Below are 21076 nucleotides of genomic sequence, written 5' to 3' on the forward strand. Positions count from 1 at the left end.
TGGGGGAGGGTGCTCCCATGGGCATCTGCATTTTGACTGTCAGGCCCAGGAAGCTGCACCCTGTCTGCGGTACAGTGAGATCTGGCCTGTCACCTGTCACCCAGAAAGCTGGGGACAATAGGAGGAGAGAAAGAAGACTGTGAGCTCCCCGCCCCTGAGCGTGGGCTCCGCTGGTGCGAGGGACCTGGGTCGTCTCACTGCAGGACCCACGCTCTCACATCGGGGTTTTAAACTGTGCTGTGCAGCTGCCGGAGGGTACTGGTTGGCTCTGAGAACTAGGAAAGCAAACGAAATCCCACACCTCGCTGAGAAGTCAGCCCGAGGACGGCCCTGAGTTACCCGAGGAACACACAGAGAAGTGTGACCCTGAGCGCCCAGCCCAGCAGCGAGCCAGGCCGGTCAGAGGAGGGGATCTGTCGCAAAGCTGGAAGGCAGTTATTTGGTGGAGGAGTAGGTATTTCAAAAGAAGGACAAGTCTTAAGACTCAGCAAAGGGGCAGCCCCGCATTGCACACCCGGGGCCCAGGCACTTTCCCACCGTGATCCCCGCTTTCCGACACCTATTAGGTGCCCCGTTCTTATTTCTCAAATCACAAATGGGGGTGTAGTCAGGAAGGAACATGAAGAGGTGGGCAGCATTTGGGGGTCTAGGGGGGGACTGGTGGGGGGTTAGGAAAACTAAAGCCTGTGCTGGCCAGCCAGACGCAAGACACTTTAGAACATCCTGGCATCTTCTAGAAGGCACAGAGGAACTATTCAGATGGCAGCTAAGAATTATCGTGGATTTCTGAACCAGGGGATTAGAGTGGCATTTGTAGAAAAAACAGTTTTTATTTTTGTCAATGTATTTCAGAGACACACCCACCCACTACACACATACACACACACACACACACACACACACACACACACACACGGAATTTGAGAAGCTGGAGATGAATTGCTTTTTTTTTTTTTTTTGGTGGTACTGGGGTTCCTGGAAGCCCTTCTAGCTCCAGGCTACACTCCCAGACCTATTTTTACATTTTTATTTGGAAACAGGGTCTCCTACGGCAGCGCGCGCGGCTGGCTTCGAACCCGCGCGATCCTCCTGTCTCTGCCTCCCAAGCGTGGGGATTACAAGCGTGCGCCACCACGCCCGGCAATGAATTACTTTTTATCACCACTTGCTAAGCTGACCTCTCACTTCTGCTGACTTCTCTGGCCCAGGGCCCGCAAGCTTGACCCCAGCAGTGGTGTGGGTCCTCAGAACAGCGAGCCCGCGGAGACTGGCTTCTGAGGTTCCAATTTCAGTGTAGTAGAACTTCAAAAGGAAATTCAGCAGGGACAACCAGCCTCCTGTGGTTTTCAGCTTACGCTGATGAAGGCTTCTGTCTTGACATTATTCTACCTCTCTTTCCAAAAGTGCGATCATCTTTGGGTATCATTCCCTTACGAGCCTCACTTACCAGCCGAACCTTCAAGCCAGTCCTCACCTCTTGTGGAACGATGGGCGTTTATTTAATGTGGGGATTACTTTGCTGCTTGAGTTTTATCATCACAGGTGCTAAGAGAGACCACAGCCTGCAGAAGTCTCAGGCCTATCAATAGGTGAACTGCAGACTAAATCTGAGCGCTCAGTTCTGAGAAAGGCAATCTCTCAACACAAAAAAGTTTGTTTCTGCACTTGTTTATTTATTTGCTACTGAGGGTTGAACCCAGAGGTGTTGTTCTACTCTGAGCTATGCCTCCAGCCCTATTTTCTTAGTCTTAGTTCATCTTTTCTTTTGAAACATGGTCCCACTGAGTTTTTGAGACTGGCCTCAAACCTGTAATCCTCCTGTCTCAACCCCCCAGGTCCTAGTATTAGAGGCCTGCACCACCATGCCCTGCCGTACCTTTTAGTTTTTTAATTTATTTTATTTTTATTTTTTTGTAGTACTGGGGATGGAACCCTCAGGCATTCTACCTCTGACCTGCACCCTCAGCTCTATTTTTTATTCTTTATTTGGAAACAGGGTCTCACTGAGTTGCAAAGGGCCTCATTAAGTAGCTGAGGCTGTCTGCAAACTGCGATCCTCCTGTCTCAGCCTCCTGAATGCTGGGATTATGAGCGTGCACCACCAATCCTGGCTTGCTGTACCTGTTCGTTTAACAGGTCTTTCTAGGACAAGTCTAGCCCAGCAGCCCTCTACAGTTTATCTAGTTAGACACCCATCTTGCTGCTTCTGGTTTTCACTTGCGAGTGTCAATAAGCTTGGACGAGCAGCTTGTAGGAGCTCTGCACTCAGCTCCCGGCTCTGCCCTCGCTGGCCTGGAGACTTGGGCTCTTTTCCCTCCTGCCTTCCTAGCGTCTGGAAAACAAGGCTCGGAATCCCTGCTTTGCAGCCTGACCTGGGGGATGACCAGGGGCAAGGAGCGGGAGCCTGGCCCGGATCGGTCCTCAGTAATGTCCGTCAGCCTCAGCTGCTACTCTCTGCCTTCATAGCAGTAGCCATTACTGCCCGATAAAGGAATGTCCGGAGGCCTTCCTCCAATCCCCTCACAGCTCATCTGTGGCAGTGAACTTCCATGAGTCTTCTTTTTATTTTTATTTTTATTTTTTGGTACTGGGTATGGAACCCAGGAGCATTCTACCTCTGAGCCTCACTCCCAGCACTATTTTTATTTATTTATTTATTATTATTATTATTATTATTATTATTATTATTAATTTGGTGGTACTGGGCTTCCTGGAAGCCTTTCTACCTCCGGGCTACACTCCCAGACCTATTTTATACTTTTTTATTTTTGGAAACAGGGTCTCTTAAGCCAGCGCGGCTGGCTTCGAACCTGCGCGATCCTCCCGTCTCCGCCTCCCAAGCGCGGGGATTACAAGCGTGCGCCACCACGCCCGGCTTTTTTATTCTTTATTTTGAAACAGGGTCTCATAGAGTTGCAAAGGGCCTCGTTGAGTAGTTGAGGCTGTCTGCAAACTGCCATTCTCCTGTCTCAGCCTCCCGAATGCTGGGATGACAAGCATGTGCCACCACGCCCGGCTTTCATGAGTCTTCTTAATGAAAAGACTCAACGCTCTTAATCACAGAAGGACATGGTGGGGTTATTGACACCACAGTCTGTGCCCACAGAATGAATGACCAGGAATACAGCCAGGAAGGAGGGGCGGGAGGGACAAATGGGAGAAAGGCTTCCTCCCCAGCCAGCCAGGCTTCCTCTGTTCACAGCTGAGGCGTTTGTGAGCAACTCATGTAATAAAGGGTTCTTATTATAAAAACCACAGAGAGGCATTCTTTTGCGTCTCCACATACACTGGTACACATTCTGTATCCTGAGTGGTACCATTACATCTGGTTTTATGCCTACAACAATTCTGTGTCAATAGGCAGGGCATAAATTGTAAACAGATAATACATATTCTGGCGGGAGGCTGCTAGAGTGTGAAACTACGGCGGGCGCTCTACCTCTGAGCTACATCCTCAGCCCTATTTTTATTTTTTATTTTGAAACCGGGTTTCACGAAGTTGCTGAGGCTGGCCTCGAACCTATGATCCCCTTAATTCTTCTTCCCAAATACTCTGGCATTTCCAGCATGCACCATAGCACCAGCTTACATGTTCTTTTTATTTTTATTTATTTATTTTTTCCAGTACTGGGGATTGATTGCTGTACTGGGCATTCTCTCTTCGAGTCACACCCCCAGCCCTATTTTTTGTTTGTTTGTTTGTTATTGTTTGTTTTGAAACAGGGTCTCACTAAGTTGCGGAGGGCCTCACTTAAGTAGCCGAGCCTGGCCTCGAACCTGCCATCCTCCTCTCTCAGCTGCCTAAGTACTGGGGATACAAATGGGCACCACCATGCTCGGCTTTTAATAAAACTAAAACCAAACCAGAACGACTGCTTTTTCTTTTTATACACATAAAAAATTCTAATGAAAAAAATTATACTCTTGGCAGATGCCCAGCGTATTGCGACAAGTTGAGAACGAGTTGCCGAAGGGCTCAGTCACGCGGGCTCTCTCTGGAATCCTTTTTCTGGTTTGAGTACACAGTTACAAACATGGCGTCGCTGTGGGGCTGCCCTGTGTCCGCACAGAAAGTGATTTTGCTGGCAATTCTGCTCCCACTTCCGTGTTTGTAGGCCCTCCAACTTCCTTTAGGAAACTTGGCATCCAGGGGTGTCCAAGGGCTGGGACTTGTGTTTGGGAAAATAAATGACTAATTAATAAAAAAAAGTTTTATAGTAACTAAATCCAAATCCCATCATTCAGTAAATGGCCTTTATAGCAAGGAAAAGCTAATTATTTGTGGGCTAAAGTGGTTTTCTTCCTTTAACTTTTTGTTCTCGTGACGTCGTGCAGTGTTGAAACAACTGGCCCAGCATGTTCACTCTGATGGGTTTTTTGTTTTTTTTTTTTTTGCTTTGGCGGGCATTGTAATTACATATAGGAATTATTTGAATCATCACTTTTACTGTTAGACTCAAAGCATTCCCTTGGGTTTATGGGAATATATACCACCAGGCAGTAGATTAATAAGTATAAAAAAACCACATGAAAAGGTCACTTCAAATCTCAGATCAAAACTTGCGGCCTTCTGGATTTTGCAATTGACCAGCCTTTCCCTTTGGAAACACGATCCTTATGGCAACACTGCTGCGTTACAGACACTTAGAATAATTAAGACAGCCCAGGAGTGGTCCACCCTGACCCGCAGCGCTGGCCTCCACCTCCTGCGGAAGGGGATTGACCGGCACGTATCCATTTTCGCAGAGAGGGCCAACTTCAGTGATAGACACGGTGGAAAAATACGATAGCAAACGGGGGCTCTCTTTTCTCCAAAAAGATTGGAAAACCAGACTGGATTCGAGCCTGGACCGCAGCACTTGGGAGGGCTCTTTATGGAGAACCACGGCAGAAAGGAATGCTCTTTGCTGGTGAATTTTTCTGGCCCCTTGCACGGTCATCGCTGGAGCATTTCAGCCTCTGGATCCAGCCAACCGCCCCCAGTCGGCGGCCCCACCCCACCCCACACTTCTTACTTGAAACATGTGTTGTTGGAAACTGGGTAACACGGGAAACTTGGAGCTTGGACACCGGAGACCAAATTGTCAGCCGATTCTGAACTTCCGTGGCTAGTCAGGGAGTTAACCAGAGCGATCCCGGCTTCCCTGGGCCCCCATCGTTTCTTTGAATTACAGAGACTTGGACGCTGGAAAGCACATTCAAAGCAGAAGCCAGGAACGGAAGGAGACGAGGTTCCAGGGGATGACCAGGGAAAGGGCGCGCACCCTTCAGGCGCTTTCTGCCCGTAGCCTGGGCATCGTAGACGCGCCTCGAGGCCAGGTCCTTTGGGAGCCGGGCCTCTTGGTGCTTCTGGAACCTGAGTCTCTAATCGGCAGCCCCCCTTTCTTCTCCTTCCCCCCACCCCATGGGAACAAAGTCCCCAGTCTCTGCAAAGTAATGCTAAGAAAACAACGTCTACAAAGGCTGGTAACAGGGCTAGCGCTCTCCCATGTTTTTTTTCTTGTAACCACTGAGGTTGCAGGAGGAGGCCCCAGCTCCGGGAGCCAGCAGGGTCTCTTTGTAGTAAGCGTCCCTGTGTTTGGCCAGATGTCCTCCCAGGGGAGGGCAGAGAAGGAAAGATAAAACAGAGTGCTTATTAAAATAAGTCTCCGGAGGGAGAAAAAACAAGCCAGAGAAAGCGTGTCCAGGGGAAAGCGAGGCCGGGCGGTGCCATCTGATATTGATGAATGCTGAGAGGGTCAGCGGGAGGAGGGCTGGCTGCAAGGATGTGCTGCCCTCAGGACAGCAGCCCGACAGCAAGCCCCAGTGTGACGGGCTGGCGCCCGGGGAGGGCCCTGTCGCGCTCTGAGCCTGCCTTCAAATCGGGACCTGTCTTCTGATGCTGCCTCCCCTCTCTGGGGCTTTTCCCAGCAGTAACATGGTGACACAGTGACCTTCACCCGACGACCTCGACACCTCCGTCTTCCAGTCCCCAGACCCCACCATCTTCCCACATCTCCACTCTGACCTTTCCCCGACATAAGAGATCACCTGTAGAGGTGCACAGAGCTCACGCATCGTGTCCCAAAGACCAGAGGATGGGAGCGCCCATCAGCCATGACAGTGCCTGCCTTCGGATTGAACCAGGGGCGTTCCACCTCTGAGCTACACCCCCAGCTCTGAGAATCTTGCTAATTTGCTGAGGGCTTCACTGAGTTCCCGAGGCTGGCCTCGAACCTGTGACCCTCCTCTCTCAGCCTCCCAAGTACTGGGATGAAAGGCATGTACTACCTTGCCCGGCTGATCCAGTCTTTCTCTAAAAGCTCTGTCCAGCATTCCTGTATCTTGTTTCACAGAAGCCAACGAAATAAATGTGCTTTTTATCAATGTGGAAAGCGGCACGTCATTGTGCTGCCTGTGTTTCCTGTAAGGGATCTCTGTTTCATTTTAAATCACCAGATTATTATGGAGAGTTTAAGAGCTGGCTCATCTTTTGTGTATCTTTTGTCTTCTGGTTAAGGGCGAGCTATTGCAAGTTTATTTTTGTGTTTTCTGTTTTGGTAAATGTCACGAGCACAGCAGTATTTTAGTTCAGGCTGAGGCTAGATTCCAGCAGAAATGGAAGAGGGGCTCCCACCGGGGCTGAGCCTCTGCCGCCATGCCGGCAGTAGAAATGGAAAAGACCGGCGGGGACAGGACCAGGGCACCGTGGAGAGGTCACGAGACCCAGAGTGGGCCAGGTGGGCGTCCCCACCGTGGCCTGCGTCGCTTGCTGAGTCGGCTCACTCTACCTTGCTCCCCTGCACGGTTGCCCGATGGATCCAAGATGCTGTGTGTAAGCTGCCCAGCGCAGAGCCTGGCACAGTATAGGAAGTCAGCAGACATCACGATAAAATAACTAGAAGTTACCAGGGTCTGACAGTAGCTGATTGCATTGGCCAACACCTACAGAAGAACTCACAGTCTTTGAGTTTAACCAGGTGACAGCGTGAGACAGTGTTTGAGTTGGGTGGAAGCTGGAGATCTTTTTTTTTGGCAAGGCTTGAACTGAGGTCAGTTTTGGACCTCAGGTAGACAGTTCTCAGGTATACAGTTCTCAGGCATACAGTCGGCTGTTAAAAAAGTAGGTTGGAAAGAAAAAGCAGTAAAAATACGGGAAAATTCTAACACAAAAAGCCAATTTATTCTAGGTCCGTTTGATGAATGGGTTTGATTTTATAGCTTCACCTTCAAGAAATTGGCCAGGGCTGGGCATGTGGCTCAGTGGGAGAGGACTTGCCTGGCATGTGTGAGGCCCTGGGTTTGATCCCAACCACCACAAAGATAAAAATAAAGAAGGAAAGAAGGAATTGGCTAACTGATGGTTGATCCAGGATGTCCATCCTCTAAACTAAACCCTTGCTTCTCAAAGTGTGGTCCTCAGACCAGGCATCACCTAGATCTTGTTAGAAAGCAGAACCCCAGCTCCTACCTCTGGGCTACTGAATTGGAATCTATTGAACAAGGTGAAAAGCAGGTTCTCCAGGGTGGTCCCTGGGCAGCATCATCCTGTGGGATCTTGTGAGAATCCACATCCTCAGGCCCCTTGTCACACCACCTGGATCAGAAAAGCTATTGTTTGTGTAGGTTGTGTGTGGGGGAGAGGGTGTCCTGCAGCTTGAGCCCAGGGACATTCTACCTCTGAGCTACATCCCCAGCCATTTTTGTTTTTAAATTTAGAAACAGGGTCCTACTAGGTTGTTGAGAGTCTAACTTAAGTTATTGAGTCTTTCCTCAAACCTGCAATCCTCCTATCTGAGCCTTCCAAGTACTGCAATTATACCCAGCAGAAAAGCTCTATTTCACCAAGCCCTGAATGTGATTCTGATCCACCCCTGCGTTTGAGGAGCATTGCTCTCAGCCATGAAACAGACAGCTCGAGCCCCCACCCCTTGTGTCCATAGCCCAGGACACCAGAGGGAGCGTTTGACCCCTAAGTACTAAATTTCAGCATTTCAATTATTATTAGGCTGTTTTGATGATCATTTTACATTAAACACAGATGAAAAACTCTTCTCAAAGAAGAAGGCACTCTGTGTCAAAGTATGAACCAGAGCAGGGAATTCCGACTGTGCCTTAATCCTCATGACCTACCCATCAAAAGTTCTGAGCTTGGTTGTAAGAGATCGGCCTTTACGTGCCTCCGCTCCTGGGAGATGCTAATAGTAAGATGCACAGAGGGAAACTGGCAGGAAAACAAGGATCCTCTGGCACGCTGACGGCCCACGCGGTGTGAGTTTCACACTAAAGCATCCATAGCCTTTGTCTTCTGTGTTTCAAATCAGACGGAAAGTTCCTCTTTTCGAGGTTAGTTTCTGGAGCCACTTGGCGCAGTCGTGCGGGCTTACCAGGTACACTAGACCCGTTCTTAAGAAGTTGAACAGTGAGTAGTAAAAACGTACCCGCCTCATCAGGAAGGTCTGGATTTCTGTTCTGTAGTTGATATTTCACATCACTGTGACAAAGTACATAAGGCTCAGCATCTGTTTTTGTATGTAATTAATGCACAGAAATGGTTATATAGTAAGCATTTAATCATAAATTATCTGTCTTCTGCGTATGACAACAGATAGCACGCAGGCAAAGCTGGCGTTTTAGGGTCTGAGGATGAATTTGTGGTGTTTGCCAATTTCCATGGTGTAAATACTCCGTGAGGACTCATTATATGCTGCCATCGCTTTAGCAATCAAAATCTCCACCAGTTGAATAAGTAAACAGAGCGTTTTTCTTTTTCTTTTTTTATTTTTTTTTATTTTTTGGCCTCACTGTGTTTGAATAGCTATAGGTCCACTAAAATGTCTGACGCAAGATAATTTGGGTGTCTTAAATCTCCTGTCAAATAGAGATGTGTATTAAAGTCTGTGTGTGTGTGTGTGTGTGTGTGTGTGTGTGTGTGTGTGTGTGTGTCTGTGTTACTGGGGATTGAACCCAGGGGCTATACCCCAGTTCTGTTTTATTTTGAACCAGGATATTTCTAAGCTGCTGGAGGTATCACTAAGTTTCTGAGGCTGACCTCAAACCTGCAATCCTCCTGTCTAAACCTCCCAGGTACTGAGATTATAGGCATATTGCCAGAGCTGGGCATGGTGGCACATGCCTGCAATTCCAGCACTTGGGAGGCTGAAACGGGAAGATCGAAGGTTTGAGGCCAGCCTCAGGAACTTAGCAAGGCCCTTAGCAACTTGCTGAGACTGTTACCAAATTAAAAATATATTTTTTAAAAGGGGCTAGAAGTGTAGCTCGGAGATAGAATGCCTTGGGTTCAATCTCGACTACCAAAATGATAACAGTAATATTAGTACTAATTAAAACACTTTTCCTGTTATAGCAAGGCTATGGAAAAATCCTGAGGGGAATCAAAGTGAAACAAAGCTGCTGTTTGAACCTATGTTTTGTCTGCTATTAAAATTTATCTTCTCCTCCAGGTATCCAGGAAGGGACACAATGTAGCAAATGTAAAAACAACTGGGCGCTGAAGTTTTCCATCATCTTACTGTATATCTTGTGTGCCTTGCTCACCATCACCGTAGCCATCTTGGGATATAAAGGTCAGTACTCCTTTCTCTTTCCTTCTATATAGCACGTTTTTCTTCATTAATGTAAGCACGAAAAAACTCATCTTTGCAGGTATTGTTGCGGTGTGCCCACGCGAGACAAATCGTCCAACACCAATTGAGTTCGTAATGGTCACACTTTATTACAGGTTCGAACCTGGACCCAAGCTCATCTGTCTCCACAGAGTCGGCCAGGGCCCCGACTCAAGCAGAAGGGGTGCCTTATATGCTACTCTTTTGCAAGTCATTCTTGTTACGTCAGCCTTAACATTCTCAACACTTACAACTTCTGTGTTTTTAAAGCAGCTACGCAAAGCACACAGATGTTCCGGAAGAGAGCGGGGGCATATGAGTGAGGGTCTTTTATCTAGGGTATGTTCGCCCGGATTCAAGGGTGGAGTTGGGTTACCGGCTGCCGCTTTCTTTCTATCTCAGGAACCTTCTTGCAAACTATTCCCACCCTGTACCTGAGTTTTTAAAACTTTAAGATGGAGACAGGCTTTAAAATGGAGTCAGTATTATTCAGGGCTGAGTTAAAACTCTATTAAAGTCCCCTCTCTAAAAACACCCCAAATTATTAATTCAAAACATCTTAATACAGCTCTACTGTTAATTTAAACTAAAACATAAATATTTAATTAAAAATATAAAGCACAACAGTATGAAGTACAGCATCCACAGAGAATTGGTTCTAGAACCCCTGAGAGTATCTGTGGGCTCAGAAAGAAGTCCCTATGCAAAAACGGCATAGTACTTGCATATAACCTACACATAGCCTCCTATATACTTTAAATCAACTATAGATGACTTATAATACCTAGTACAATAAAATGCTATGTAACTAGTTTCTATACAGAATTGTTTAGGGAAATAATAGCAAGGAAAAATTCTGTACATGTTTAATATAGATGCAAGGGTTTTATTACATACATACATACATATTTATTTATTTATTTATTTATTTATTTATTTATTTATTTATTTTCGGGTCTGGGGATGGAACCCAGGGGCATTCGACCTACAAGCTACATTCCCTGCCCTATTTTTTATTATATATTTATTTATTTATTTATTTATTTATTTATTTATTTATTGGTACTGGGGTTCCTGGAAGCCCTTCCACCTCAGGGCTACCTATTTTAAATTTTTATTTGGAAACAGGGTCTCTTAAACCCGTGCGGCTGGCTTCGAACCTGTGCCATCCTCCTGTCTCCGCCTCCCAAGCGCGGGGATTACAAGTGTGCTCCACCACGCCCAGCTATCATTCTTTATTTTGAAACAGGGTCTCACTAGGTTGCAGAGGGCCTCACTCAGAAGCTGAGGCTGTCCGCGAACCGCCATCCTCCTGTCTCAGAATCCTGGATGCTGGGATTCCAAGCATGTGCCACCACGCCCGACATATTCCATATATTTTTAATCCGAGGTTGGTTGAGTCCACAGTCCAAAAAGCACACGTTTGGAAGACCAACTGAATTAGGGTTTTACAGCTCAGGTGAAAAACTCTGTGACCTGGAGAGCTCCTTTGCTTCTTGCGGCTCTGGGACCTACAAAGGGAGGGGGATGATAATTCCAGTTAATTCAGCTCAACATACAGTGGCCGTCTGTGAGTTATAAGTATTTTTCCCCTTTTCACTGCCTTTCCCACCTATTTCCAGTGCCCCCCCCTTTCTTTTTCTTTCTTTCATCTTATCTCTAACAGGCTTTGTAGAAACCCCGGAGTCAGCACACAGGAAAATTGTATTGACAGAGGGTAAGCAAAACACAAGATCTCCAAAGATACAACTCACTCACCCCGGGGTTGGCTAACTACCTCCCTTTTTGCTCTCAGCACATTTACTGTGGTCGCTGCTGTTTATACAGCTCCAGAAAAATATTGCCCTGTAGAAAGTAAACAGAGAGGCGGCTTCGCCTGGACTCTACTTTGTAACAGGCAATAGGCCTCCATGTTTTTGCCTGGATCCGCCGGACGTGCAGACACAACCGTTTCTCCATTCCAGAGACCGCAGGTACAAGGAGTCATGATCCCGAATCCCAGACTACATACACCCTTACATAGGAAATAGCCAGGGGAGGCTTCCTGTCCGAGACGTTGAGGCAGATGTGTCTGTCCAGCTGTGGCACAGAGGCATACATCGGGTCTGCAGATCTGCAAGCCCTTCTCTCAGAGGTCACCTGGACCGCTTCCCTCAGAGCTGCCGGGTCAGGGGTCAGCCGAGCTGAATTCCCTGCTCCTTAGCCCAGGTAGCTCCTTACCTACCAGTTTGAATACGACTGTGGGTGTTCAGGGAGCATCCTCTGCTCCAGCACCCCGCTGAGTCCTCTCTGTGGCTCCGTAACCCTGGGGTGACTTGTCGCCTCTAGAGGTTCTTCACGACCACAAAATGGTAGCACAGTGCCCCTTTCAACATGGATGACGTAATAGGAACCATCCTGTGCTACAGATGGTGCCTGCAGAGGGTAGTTGTAATATCCCTCTGTCCTCTGCTCCTTTTTCAACATACTTACACAGCTATGGCGACACGTGAAAGTCCTCAGCACAGCTGGTCCCGGTGGCACACACCTGCAATCCTAGTATTTGGGAGGCTGTGACAAGAGGATTGCAGGTTTGAGGCCAGCCGTGGCAACTTAGCAAGACCCTGTTTCAAAATAAATGAAATAGAGCTGAAGGCATAGCTCAGAGGTAGAATGCCTCTGGGTTCAACCTCTAGTACCAAAAAATTTAAAAATACAAAATAAAAAAGGGCTGGGGTGTAGCTTGGAAGTGGAATACCTTGGGTGGGTGAGTGGGTGGGCAGATGGATGGATTAGGGCTTGTTCCTATGAATGCAGACAGCAGATACCCAGGCACCTCCAAGCCAGTCTGCACACAGAGGCTTGCTGCTCCTTACCCAGCATTGTGACGCATGCCTGTCACCCTGGTATTTGGGAGGCTAAGACAAGAAGATCACAGGTTTAAGGGCAGCCTCAGCAACCTTGTGAGACTCTCAGCCTAGCAAGACCATGTTTGAAAATAGGAGTTAAAGCCTGAGCTAGGCTATAGCTCAGAGGTGTAAAGCCCCTGGACTCAATCCTCAGGACCACAAGCATGCACACACCAAGGCTTGCCTTGAGACCCGCCATCCCCCACACCACTCGGTGTGCTTTTTGGAGGTACTCTCCCCAGGCCCAAGGAAGCAGAGATTAGGGAGCAGGAATGGGGGAGGGGGACAAGATGAGGTCTTGCCCCCATCCCTCCCCTCAACGCCCCCGCCCCCAGGCCACTGCTGGCAAAAAGAAGATAATCCTACCTGCACGCTGGATTTCCAAATGTGGCCTGAATGGACTCAGGTTGACATTTTCCAGATGTACTTCCTGGTGAGAAAACACTGTAAGTAGCAGACAGATAAGACCCAAATCTGTCTTCCTTTTATGGCTAGAAAAACTCTCTCTCTCTCTAGAGAGAGAGAGAAACAGAGAGGAGAGGAGAGATAAAATATATTCAGCCAAAGAAATACAAGAAGGTATTTCTCAGAAGATGAAGCTGAAAGAAAATGAAACTTCCTTTTCAGAGTTTTCCTCAAAAATGTGTATGTGTGTTAGTTACTGGGGATTGAATCCAGGGATCATCTACCTCTTTGCTAAGCCCCCAGCCCGATTGATTGATTGATTGATTGATTGATTGATTGACACAGTGTCTCTCTAGGTTGCCAAAAGTCTCGCTAAGTTGCTGAGGCTGTCGTCAAACCTAGGACCCTCCTGTCTCAGTCTCCCAGGTACTGGGATTACAGGTGTTGGCCACCATGTCCGGCAAAACTTCTTTCATGTCAGTCCCACAGCTCTGAGTTGGGATGTGATGCAGCTTCTTCTAGACAACTTTCAGAATAAGCCAGAGATTCTCCTGATCATCCAGACAGGGTCTGTTCAGTGCCTGTGACCATGGGACACGGCGGCCACTCTACAGAAGACGTCCTTGGATGGAAGAGTGGGGCGTCCTCTGCCCTGGGCTTTTATCCTTGGTCCCTGGAGCTTCCAGGGCAGAAATGAGACTAGGAAGGAGGAGTGGCCCAGGCCATGAGACACTACGCACGTCAGGAGCCCGTCCGTCCTTCCTTCCTTCCTTCCTTCCTTCCTTCCTCCTTCCTTTCTCTTTCTTTCTTCCATCCTTCCTTCCTTCCTTCTTCCCTTCCTTCCTTCCTTCCTTCCTTCCTTTCTTTCTCTTTCTCTTTCTTTTTTCCTTCCTTCCTTTCTTTCTCCCTTTCTTTTCTTTCTTTTTGTGGTACTGGGGATTGAACCCAGGGGCATTCTACCTCTGAACTATACCCCTAGCCCTTTTATTACTTTTTTGTTTGGAAACAGGCTCTCACTTGGTAGCTGAGAGTGTCACTACTTGCTGAGGCTGTTCTCAAACTTGCCATCCCCTTATCGCAGCCTCCAAAGTACTGGAATTATAGTCCTGCACCACCACACCCAGCCGGGAACCACGTCTTAACTTCAGTGGGTTATGTCTCTTGCAGAACATTCTATGGGTAGGAACATTCTACTTCATTGTCCTTCTGCAGCCTTTTTAAGGTCATTTAGGATAAAGAAGAAAGAAATCTGAATATCTCTTTGTAAGAGTCTTCTCTGACTGATTATTCCAAGCCATAGAATTTCCACCCTGATCCTAAGCTCTACCAAAGTAGCAATTACACCTGGGTAAGTAGGCGTTCAAAATATACATCAAACCACACTTCAGAGCTCTTTAGAGCCCAGGATAATACCCCGCAGAAAGGTTTTCTGTAGTGAAAACTGAAGTACAGAAAAGGTCAAAATGCCTTTATTGGATTCCAGGTGTGTTGTAACTACTGTTGCTGAGAAACGCCAGGACCCAGGGAGAGGGTGGGCATATGTGTGTCTCAGCCACAGGCTCAGCCCGGTCCAACTCTTCAGAGCACCAGGGGAGAGCTCTGTGTTCTGTTCCTGTCCCGTATCAAGGGCCGAGGCCATGGCCGATGTCTCTGAAGTCTTCAGTGGCCAGCGCTGCACCACATGCCTGGCTGGTGCTGACTAAGCATCTGGTGAAAATGCCATTAATAAAAAAAAAAAAATAGAAAGAAGACACAATCTCTCTCCTTAAAGGATTTTTTTTTTGGGGGGGGGGGAACCAGATTGAAGAAAAGGAAATGCTAGATGGCGTTAGACCTCCCAGCCTGGTGTCACACTTAGTGACCTACAAGATATGTGATTCTGAGAATGTCGCTCCACATCTCTGACCGGCAGTTCTTGGTCTGCAAAATAGGAGTGGTGAGGATGACCTAGAAGGAGCACGCAGCGCACCTGGCAAAGAGTTAGAACTCTTCCTGTTATTTAAGTTACAGAGTCCATAAAGACTGTTAGCATTTTCATTCAACTAACGGTTCAGCTGGAGTGCCCTGGAATCATATCATAGTCAAAGTTTAATAGGGGAGACGCCATCTGCAGAACAGTCAGTGGGAATGAAGGAGACAGCCTTGAAATGTGGGAGGGGCCTCGGGGAGGAGGGGAGGAGACTCCATGAAGACCCAGTGCTGATCCCATTGTGAACACCGAGTGGAGAGAGGCAGAGGCTGTGTGCACATGTGTTTCTACCACGCTAGACCTCAGTATGATGTAAAATTAAAATTTAAAAATCGGTCAGAATCGGCACCTCTTCAGCTGTAATATCTGACGCACCAGTGTCCTGAAGAGAAACCCCACTTCGAGAAGCAGTTCTTCCCCAAGGGGAATACGGTGAGAAACCAGCGTGCTGGTGCCCCTCGGTGCCTCCTCCTCCTCACAGGAGAACTGCCTATAAGCCAGTCTCAGCCTGTAGGCTGGGAGTCTCCAGGATGGACAGGATGGCTCTTCTGTCTTTCTGATTGAGATTCTGTGCTAGAAATTAAGTGTAAACACCAACACAAATGCTGCGTGCTAATACAACCAGCGTGAGTTCTGGATCCGCGTCTGTCTGGTATCTTTATGCACTAGTCAGTTGCCAGAGTCGCAGCCCTAAAATTTACAGCTTTCTACCAAGATCCTATTTTTAAACACAGACACACACCCCAGTGGGTATGGCTGCTTCTTCAGCGTCCGTGGGCGGGCAAATAGTTTCCTTGCTATACCGAAGACACAGTTAACAATTTCTTCGGCCTTCTTTTTAAAATGAAAGTATTTATTCCTTTGGCGCTAAGCAACCTGGAATTATCTGTCCAGGTCAGTTCTGGGTTTTTGTACACTAAAATAAGAGAAAAATTAGAGAGGGTAGAAAAATGACCGACTGTCAGCATATTTAGAGGTTTCTCCGGCTTCCAGGAAAGAAAGGCAGGGCTGAAGAGCCTGCCTGCGGTTTGAGGGTGACTGAGGCATCTGTTTTGGTTCACGAATCAAAACTAAACTTGTAAACAATTTCTCTTTTTGCTGCAATGCTTGGGATCCATTTTGTTCCTCGGTATTTCCAGGGATTTAGGAGTTATGCGTGCCAATCACACAGTTCTGAAGCACAGATTATTGTAAGTGGGCCTCTGTGTTTATGTGGTGGGTTAAAAAACAATAATCATTCAACGGAATGTCGTGCTCACTGCCGACACCGAGGATCCCCGGCTTGGCTGGGGTGTGCGCGCGTCTACAGGACCTGTAGATCATCGAGTCCCTCTGCGGCCCCCAGGCAGGAGCTCACTCGCTGGAGGAAATGGCGTGGTAAATAAATATCTGTTGAACGCTTACTAAGCGCTACATGCTAAGAGCTGGAGAGAAAATTAAATACAGACAGTCTCGAACTTAGGAGGGCTCAGTGTGGGATTTTTTCCAACTTGTGATGGTGTGAAAACGTGCACAACCAATACGAAACGTACTTTGAATTGTGAATTTTGCTCTTCTCCTGGGCTAGAAATAGGATTCTCTTTTGTGGTGCTGGGCACGGCAGCTCCTGGTCAGTTTCATGATAACAAAGGAAAACGACTGCACTCGGCAGTGTGCTGGGTGAGCCGAGGTGTGCTGGGGTCGGGGCATCAACACATCTCAGCTCACGGTACTTTCACCTCACAGTGGGTTCATTGCCCGTTACCCCACTGTAAGTAGAGAATTACCTATATAGTTTTTCCTGCCCTAAAGGATCTCATAGAAAACAAGCCCTAAAAATTAAATAAATAAATAAATAAATAAATAAATGAATAAAAAGAATAAAAAGAAAACAAGCCCTGATACTAGGACACCGTGAGCCGCGCAGTGGGGAAAGAGCTACTTCTTGCCGGGAGACTTCTGCACACACAGCTCAGCACGTTTTCCCGCAGGCGGGGACAAACTGAGTCCTGATAAGCAAGTAGGACTTAACGCACAAAAGAGGCCAGGAAAGAACATTCTAGGTGGACAGGAGAGCGTGGAGAAAGGCGGTGCAAGAAAGAGCGTGGAGCAGTCCACACATTAGGGCTGATCGCAGACCAGGGAGACTGGGGGCCTCTGAAGGGACAGTCCCGGGGGCCTCAGAGCTCGCTTTCTCTGGCTCCCACATACTCCCAGGAGTTTCTTCCTGAGAGGAGCCAAGAGCATCTCCCCATGTGGTCACGCAGGGGTGGAACACTTGGTGAATGATGGAAACCAGATCAGTTAGCTCACAACTAGTATAAAGGCATGTGTGCTAAGAGGAGTTCTTTTAAATTAGTTATTAAGCAGAAGCTTATTGATACCAAGGCCAATCAGGCTGGAGGAAATGGTGCACACCTGTAATCACATGATCTGGAGACTGAGACAAGAGGATCAGTACCCTGGGAGTTAGGGCTAGCCTGAGCAACGAGGCAAGACCCCACTTCAATCAATCAAGACAGAAAGATTGACAGACAGGCTGACCTGACCCCATTCTGCTGAAAGCTTTTTTTGTTTGTTTGTTTTGTTTTGTTTTTTGGTGGTACTGGGGTTCCTCGAAGCCCTTCTACCTCCAGGCTACACTCTCAGACCTATTTTTATATTTTTATTTGGAAACAGGGTCTCTTAAGCCAGCGCAGCTAGATTCGAACCTGCGCGATCCTCCTGTCTCCGCCTCCCACGCGCGGGGATTACAAGCGTGCGCCACCACGCCCGGCTGAAAGTTTGATCTCACTGGGATTTCTTCTAAAGAAATAATCTCTTCTATACGTTGTAGAAAAAACTTGAATTCCTAACATCAAAAGTGATTGCCTTCTGAGAATAAAGAAGAAGCGAAGCTTTTAACTCTGTATCACTCACGGTCCCTGTTGTACAATCAAGAAAATGCCAAACTCAAGACCAGAAACTTTGAGCCGGGCGTGGTGGTGCACACTTATAATCCCAGAGCGGTGCACACTTATAATCCCAGAGCTTGGGAGGCTGAGACAGGAGGGTCGCACAGGTTCGAAGCCAGCCTCAGCTACTTAGTGAGGCCCTCAGCAACTTAGTGAGACCCTGTTTCCAAATAAAGTATAAAATAGGTCTGGGAGTGTAGCTCGGAGGTAGAAAAGCCTCTGGGTTCCACCCCCAGTACCACCAAAAAAAAAAAAAAAAAAAAAATCCAGAAACTTTGGTACATCATTTGGAAACACCGCTTAGGCATCTCTTCGTCTCTTGTCTTAAAATTGAAAAATAAAATGTGAGCAGGTGTGTGGACTAATGGTGCCTTGTTTTCTAAACCTCAGTTGTAGAGAAAATGGACAATGTCACAGGTGGCATGGAGACATCTCGCCAAACCTATGATGACAAGCTCACGGCAGTGGAAAGCGACCTGAAAAAATTAGGTAACCTGCAACAAGAGCAGGGAATCCTGCAACAAGAGCGGGGAGTCTTGCAGTAAGATAGAATTCCATTAGTTGAATCTCCTAAACGCTGCTTTATATAAATAACGACAGCTTTTTCTAATGAAGGTGCTATAAGTTCCTACTCACCCAGAAGGATATTAAATTTTTGTGTCTTCATGATTTAATTCAAAGATTTTTAAATTTTAAAGTTAATGACCACTTTCGGATTAGATTCTCCTCCCAAAAACTCCTAGTGCCAAATAAAACCAAATAAGACCAATTCTGACTAAAAAGAACCATAAACACCCTTTATCGATTGCTGTTTGGCAAAGCGTTCGGTAAGTTTCTATTTGAAATATTTGATGCTGCATAGAAAAAATTTAGAAGGCAAATTATAAAATAAAAGATCCCAAACTGTTCTCCCTGATTTATGTTTCCATTAAAAACTTTTTGATGAGCTTAAAGAGGATTATGGACACGTTATGAGAATGCATTTGGCTCTGCAGATTGCCCCGGAGCACGCTCCTAAGAATGCCCTGCCCTAGAATCTCATCCCTTCTGTCTTTGAGAAACATTTTCAGCCTGGTTGGTTGCTCCTAGTGCTAAGCACCCATTCCTATTCCCCAGGACCCAATTTTAATACTTTGTGGATTTTGCCAATGCAGAGCAGTCTGCGTAGTCCATAAATTTCATCTGAAACGCGCAGACCAGTTCAATGTCTTTAGCATCTTGGGCCTTACCCAGACACTTCTCCTCCATACTACCAATCCAAGTAACACACCTTTCTGGTTGCAGGGGACCAAACTGGAAAGAAAGCTTTAAGCACCAACTCAGAACTTTCCACCTTCAGATCAGATATTCTGGATCTCCGTCAGCAACTTCACGAGATTACAGAAAAGACCAGCAAGAACAAAGACACGCTGGAGAAACTTCAGGCAAACGGGGATGCCCTGGTGGACAGGCAGAGTCAGCTGAAAGAAACTCTGGAGAATAATTCTTTCCTCATCACCGCCGTCAACAAGACCCTCCAGGCATATAATGGCTACGTCACGAACCTGCAGCAAGACACCAGCGCGCTGCAGGGCAACCTGCAGAGCCAGATGTATTCTCATAACGTGGTCATCATGAACCTCAACAACCTGAACCTCACCCAGGTGCAGCAGAGGAACCTCCTCACTAACCTGCAGCGATCTGTGGACGACACGAGCCAGGCTATCCAGCGAATTAAGAACGACTTCCAGAATCTCCAGCAGGTCTTCCTCCAAGCCAAGAAGGACACTGACTGGCTGAAGGAGAAGGTGCAGAGCTTGCAGACGCTCGCTGCCAACAACTCTGCCCTGGCCAAAGCCAACAATGACACCCTGGAGGATATGAACAGCCAGCTCAGCTCCTTCACCGGTCAGATGGACAACATCACCACTATCTCCCAAGCCAACGAGCAGAGTCTCAAAGACCTCCAGGACCTGCACAAGGATGCAGAGAACAGAACGGCCATCAAGTTCAGCCAACTGGAGGACCGCTTCCAGCTCTTTGAGACAGATATTGTGAACATCATCAGCAACATCAGCTACACGGCCCACCACCTGCGGACGCTGAGCAGCAATCTGAATGAAGTCAGGACCACTTGCACAGATACCCTAACCAAACACACAGACGACCTCACCTCCTTGAATAACACACTGGCCAATATTCGTTTGGATTCTGTTTCTCTCAGGATGCAACAAGATATGATGAGGTCGAGGTTAGACACCGAAGTGGCCAACTTATCGGTGATCATGGAAGAAATGAAGCTGGTGGACTCCAAGCACGGTCAGCTCATCAAGAATTTCACAATACTACAAGGTAAGAGCACATTTGTATTCGCTACTAGCTGCTGCATAACAAATGGCCCCAAAGCTCAGGAAAACTAAGATCATCCGTGTTTATTATGTCGTCGTTTCTATGGTTCAGGAATTCAGGAATGGCCTAGCAGGCTGGTCCTGACTCGCTGTCTATTAGCCAGGGCTCTAGTCATCTAAGGGCTTGCCCGGAGCTGGAGCATCTGATTCCAGCATGGCTTGGCTCTTGCAGAGAACCTCATTCCTTGCCATCACAGAGCAGCTGCCTGCCTCCAGGACAAGGGATGCAAGAGAGGGTAAGATGGAAGCACAATGCTGTGTCTGTGTGTGTGTGTTACTGGGGATGGAACCCAGGGGCATTCTACCTCTAAGCTAGACCCCCAGCCCTATTTTCTTAACTTTAATTTTGAAACAGGGTTTTACTAGGTTGATGAGAGTCTAACTGCTTTCTGAGGCTGTCCTCAGACCTGTGATTCCCCTGTCTTAGCCTCCCAAGTGCTGGGATTACAGGTGTGTGCCACCACACCCAGCCACGATGCCTTTTGTGACCAAGCCTCAGAAATCACACGCTATCACGCCCATCATATTCTGTTCCTTAGAAATAGGTCACTAGTAAGCTGGGCATTGATGCATACCTGTAATTTCAGCACTTGGGAGATTGAGACAGAAGGATCGCAGATTCACAGACAGCCTCAGCAACTCAGTGAAACCTGTTTCAAAATGAAAAGGGCTTGGGGTGTAGCCCAAAAGTAGAATGTCTTTGGGTTCAATCCCTAGTACAAAAAAAGAAAAGATATGTCATCAAGTTCAGCCCACATTCAAAGGAAGGCAAATTAAATTCTACAACTTGAAAAGAGGTCATTAAAGATGATCCATTAAGCCAGATGTGGTGGGGCACGCTTGTTATCCCAGCATTCGGGAGGCTGAGACCGACCGGAGGATCGCAGTT

General features: G+C 47.3%; 1 protein-coding gene across 1 annotated transcript in view; it reads left to right on the forward strand.

The window, feature by feature from the left end:
- COLEC12 (collectin subfamily member 12) overlaps nt 1-21076 on the forward strand; it is a gene marked incomplete at both ends in the record, with an annotated part of 199253 nt that overhangs the window by 122395 nt on the left and 55782 nt on the right. The window contains 3 exons of the mRNA XM_080714723.1: nt 9444-9566; nt 18191-18289; nt 19085-20131. Coding sequence (XP_080570849.1) covers nt 9444-9566; nt 18191-18289; nt 19085-20131 — 1269 coding nt within the window. The remainder of the gene's footprint in view (nt 1-9443; nt 9567-18190; nt 18290-19084; nt 20132-21076) is intronic.

The sequence above is a fragment of the Muscardinus avellanarius genome (assembly GCF_963383645.1).
Source record: "Muscardinus avellanarius genome assembly, chromosome: 17".
NCBI classification, from domain to species: domain Eukaryota; kingdom Metazoa; phylum Chordata; class Mammalia; order Rodentia; family Gliridae; genus Muscardinus; species Muscardinus avellanarius.